The 4,723-nt window shown below is 38.9% G+C and overlaps 1 protein-coding gene across 1 annotated transcript; it reads right to left on the bottom strand.

Moving 5' to 3' along the window:
- Positions 1-397: 397 nt before the first annotated feature.
- On the bottom strand, positions 398-1,273 carry LOC146390470 (uncharacterized). The gene has a single exon (XM_084921554.1). It carries the CDS (start codon positions 1,271-1,273, stop codon positions 398-400), a length of 876 nt encoding a protein of 291 aa, XP_084777680.1.
- Between the last annotated feature and the right edge of the window lie 3,450 nt (positions 1,274-4,723).

Genomic DNA, 4,723 nt, shown 5'->3' with positions numbered 1-4,723 from the left:
GTTTTCAGTCATCACCAAACCCATCTTTGCAACAGAAAGCCATATATAAAATCACATCAGATGGAAGAATAAAGAAACCTCTGCTAGTGATATATTTAAATCTACCCTCTGATACCAAACCAGTAGATGATACTATTCAGATGAAAACTTTTACCATGTCTTTTCCCAGATTTGGTGAAAACCAAACAATGTCAGCGATTGAAAATGCATTATATACATAAGTATTTAAAAGCTGTTTAACATTAGAAAAGCAGCATCTAACATTAGATTTGTTTTTTAAGAACCGGAGTCATACTGAGGCACTGTTGAGCCAAAGCTTTTAAATAAATAGAGGTTAAAAAATATCTTCGTCTTGTATCTGTGGTCCTTTTGGTTTTGTAAGTCTCGCTTTTTTATATTAGGTTTTGTTACACACCACAAAGTAATTTCCCATTTTGTGTAAAAATAGAAGAGGTAACACTAGACTGGAGGGCAGACTAAACCAGAAAACTACTATTATAACACAATTACTACTATCCTTTGACTCATTCATAACACCCCAAACCAGATTCCAAGCAAGCCTCAACGCAAGCACTACAAGTATGATGACAATAGTATAGAATGCTCTCTGTTTTGATTGGTCCACCCTCTCCTTTTTTGCACCCTGTTCTCCTGGGCCTGGATGAATCAAAACATGGAGAACAGATAGGCTAAAGAATGAGATTAGGATTAAATACAATATCAAGAGGCACCAATCCAGAAACAAGTTCCCCAATATTACCAGACTCATTGCTGCAGAGGAAAACAGCCAAGCACAGATGGTGCTGATGTTTCTAATTCTTATGCCTCTTTTATTTCTCAGGCTCAGGTAGGTGATGGGGTGAACGACTGCTAGGTAGCGCTCCAAACAGGTCAGGAGGTGGAAGAACACCTCTCCGTACCAGGTGAAAGAAATTAAAGCGGCCCCGACCTCCACTATGATGAGATAGTCCCTGTAAATACCAATGCAACAGATGAAACACCCAAAGAGACCAAACAGCTCCATGATGATTATGTGGTAGGTGAAGCAGTCATAGTGACTCATCGTTGTTGCTGAGGATGCAGTATGGTTCTGCCGCCATTTTTGGAAACCATAGAAGAGGATGAGGATGCAGGCAGGGAGGAGGAGGAAGATTTTAGTGATGCTGAATGTGATAAAAACGAAGGAGCTTGGCTGTAAAATGAGACAATACTTATAAAGGGGATCAGAATTGACGGACGAAAGATTCGGATGGGAGGAAAAGTTTAATGACATCTGGAATAAAACACAAACAGAGAAAAATGGCAGGGATTTGTTAAAAATTTTTAAAAAAGGAACTCTTTTATAGTAATGCTGAAATGGTGATTACTTCACCAAAGGTACTTCACAATGTTTTCAGTAAACTGGCAACTGAACAGTGTTGTGCTTAGTTTAAGTGATGGCATTTAAACCGGTCAGCTAACATACATCAAACAATACAGGGAGTGCAGAATTATTAGGCAAATGAGTATTTTGTCCACACGATCCTCTGCATACATGTTGTCTTACTCCAAGCTGTATAGGCTCGAAAGCCTACTACCAATTAAGCATATTAGGTGATGTGTATCTCTGTAATGAGAAGGGGTGTGGTCTAATGACATCAACACCGTATATCAGGTGTGCATAATTATTAGGCAATGTCCTTTCCTTTGGCAAAATGAGTCAAAAGAAGGACTTGACAGGGTCAAAAAAGTCAAAAATAGTGAGATATCTTGCAGAGGGATGCAGCAATCTCAAAATTGCAAAGCTTCTGAAGCGTGATCATCAAACAATCAAGCGTTTCATTCAAAATAGTCAACAGGGTCGCAAGAAGCGTGTGGAAAAACCAAGGCGCAAAATAACTGCCCATGAACTGAGAAAAGTCAAGCGTGCAGCTGCCAAGATGCCACTTGCCACCAGTTTGGCCATATTTCAGAGCTGCAACATCACTGGAGTGCCCAAAAGCACAAGGTGTGCAATACTCAGAGACATGGCCAAGGTAAGAAAGGCTGAAAGACGACCACCACTGAACAAGACACACAAGCTGAAACGTCAAGACTGGGCCTAGAAATATCTCAAGACTGGTTTTTCTAAGGTTTTATGGACTGATGAAATGAGAGTGAGTCTTGATGGGCCAGATGGATGGGCCCGTGGCTGGATTGGTAAAGGGCAGAGAGCTCCAGTCCGACTCAGACGCCAGCAAGGTGGAGGTGGAGTACTGGTTTGGGCTGGTATCATCAAAGATGAGCTTGTGGGGCCTTTTCGGGTTGAGGATGGAGTCAAGCTCAACTCCCAGTCCTACTGCCAGTTTCTGGAAGACACCTTCTTCAAGCAGTGGTACAGGAAGAAGTCTGCATCCTTCAAGAAAAACATGATTTTCATGCAGGACAATGCTCCATCACACGCGTCCAAGTACTCCACAGCGTGGCTGGCAAGAAAGGGTATAAAAGAAGAAAAACTAATGACATGGCCTCCTTGTTCACCTGATCTGAACCCCATTGAGAACCTGTGGTCCATCATCAAATGTGAGATTTACAAGGAGGGAAAACAGTACACCTCTCTGAACAGTGTCTGGGAGGCTGTGGTTGCTGCTGCACGCAATGTTGATGGTGAACAGATCAAAACACTGACAGAATCCATGGATGGCAGGCTTTTGAGTGTCCTTGCAAAGAAAGGTGGCTATATTGGTCGCTGATTTGTTTTTGTTTTGTTTTTGAATGTCAGAAATGTATATTTGTGAATGTGGAGATGTTATATTGGTTTCATAGGTAAAAATAAATAATTGAAATGGGTATATATTTGTTTTTTGTTAAGTTGCCTAATAATTATGCACAGTAATAGTCACCTGCACACACAGATATCCCCCTAAAATAGCTAAAACTAAAAACAAACTAAAAACTACTTCCAAAAACATTCAGCTTTGATATTAATGAGTTTTGTGGGTTCATTGAGAACATGGTTGTTGTTCAATAATAAAATTATTCCTCAAAAATACAACTTGCCTAATAATTCTGCACTCCCTGTACAAATAAAATATTGGCTCACCTCATCGGCAGTCGAATCTCACTTCCACGGCGTGTAATTCAGACACTGTCATAAATTCCTACGTGGCCAAAATATAAAGCACTTTAAAACATCAGTGAACGTGTTTGAATAATGTGTGGAAGGATGGGTCAGGAGGGGTTTTGCATATCACAAAAGAAATTGTAGCTCTGTAAATCTTCTGTCATGGTTCATTTCTATAGGAAAATTTTTTCCATTGCTCTGTATTTTTTTCCAGGAATATATCAGGGCACACACCCTTGCTAAAAATATATTAGTTGATAAAAAAAAAATTACTACCACTCCTACCAAACCCTTGTTATACATCTAAAACTAAACTATATAATGTTTTCCTATTATTATTATTATTCAATTCAATTCAATTCAATTCAATTTTATTTATATAGCGCCAAATCACAGCAAAAGTCGCCTCAAGGCGCTTCATAGATACAGAGAAAAACCCAACAATCATATGACCCCCTATGAGCAAGCACTTTGGCGACAGTGGGAAGAAAAACTCCCTTTTAACAGAAAGAAACCTCCGGCAGAACCAGGCTCAGGGAGGGGCGGCCATCTGCTTTTTTGACTGCAAAAAATGTCTGTATTTATGCAAATGAAGGAAAGGCCCAGAGTGTCCTTGTTGGTATCTTTTAATAAGCCTGCAAATTATTACACACTGAAAAAAATGCAATAGGGTGGTTGTTGAATTTGCATAGAATTACTTCATATATCCAGCATGACTAATTTAAATTTCACATCTAAACATATTTTTGTCTTTTAATTTTCACATATTCTTTAAGAATATTCATTCTTTTAGAACAAATCATGTTGAAAAGAAACAAGTTAGTGTGTTTTATCCTCAAGCTCCGCCCCCTGGAAAGGAAAAATCGGCTGCACTGTCCGCCATTTTTGTCTCTCGCTTTGGAAAATCTACTACCATCTGGAGTTTTACACTTGAAGGTAAATAAGATTTTAAAGCTAACACACCAGTGAGAAAGAGTGTAGACCCTTTATATATGTGGACTTTTACTGGGGTGTTGTTATTTTACAGGTATGTGGGCTGTTTATCGAAAACCATGAAAGGCTAATGTTAGGCTCCAGTTAGCTAATGGTAACCGAAATTATGCGATAAGCAAATTAGTAATTAACATATATAATGTGAGTTAATATTGTTAGTATATTATTTCAGTCTAAATTATCAGACTATTACAAACTTGCATCGGTGTCTGTAGTAAGTGGTGGTACCTGCAGTGTCTTAACCATTAAACAAGCTAATGTAGGGCCGGGATATGACTAGTTTGTTGAAACATGTCTGCTGCCAATGTGACTGCTCACACACGGTAACATTACCAGCACATAGCCACAGCCGCTATAAACATGCTGAAAGGTCAATCTAGCTTCTGTAGTCAGCAGCTGGAAGACTCAACACAGACCCAAGATTCAGTGTAACGGTTATCTAAATGTTGTGTGTCCTGTTTGTAAACCCAGAAAAAGAAATTAAATAAAATGACGACCTTGAGCTTCAAGCTAATGTAAGCGTAATGCTATAGCATAAAGCGACTAATGCAATGATGAGGTTGTTAAATTAGTAAAAATACAGTAAATATATCCAACATGAATCATTTATATTTTTGGTCTAAACATAATTAAGTCTCACGCCTTTCA

Source organism: Perissodus microlepis, chromosome 3 (genome assembly GCF_051167445.1).
Source record: "Perissodus microlepis isolate ML-2025 ecotype Zambia chromosome 3, ASM5116744v1, whole genome shotgun sequence".
In the NCBI taxonomy this organism is placed as follows: domain Eukaryota; kingdom Metazoa; phylum Chordata; class Actinopteri; order Cichliformes; family Cichlidae; genus Perissodus; species Perissodus microlepis.
This window is presented reverse-complemented; position numbering and strand designations above follow the sequence as displayed.

Excerpts from the sequence above, each read along its gene's own strand:
- LOC146390470 (XM_084921554.1), bottom strand. The coding sequence starts at position 1,273 with ATGTCATTAAACTTTTCCTCCCATCCGAATCTTTCGTCCGTCAATTCT.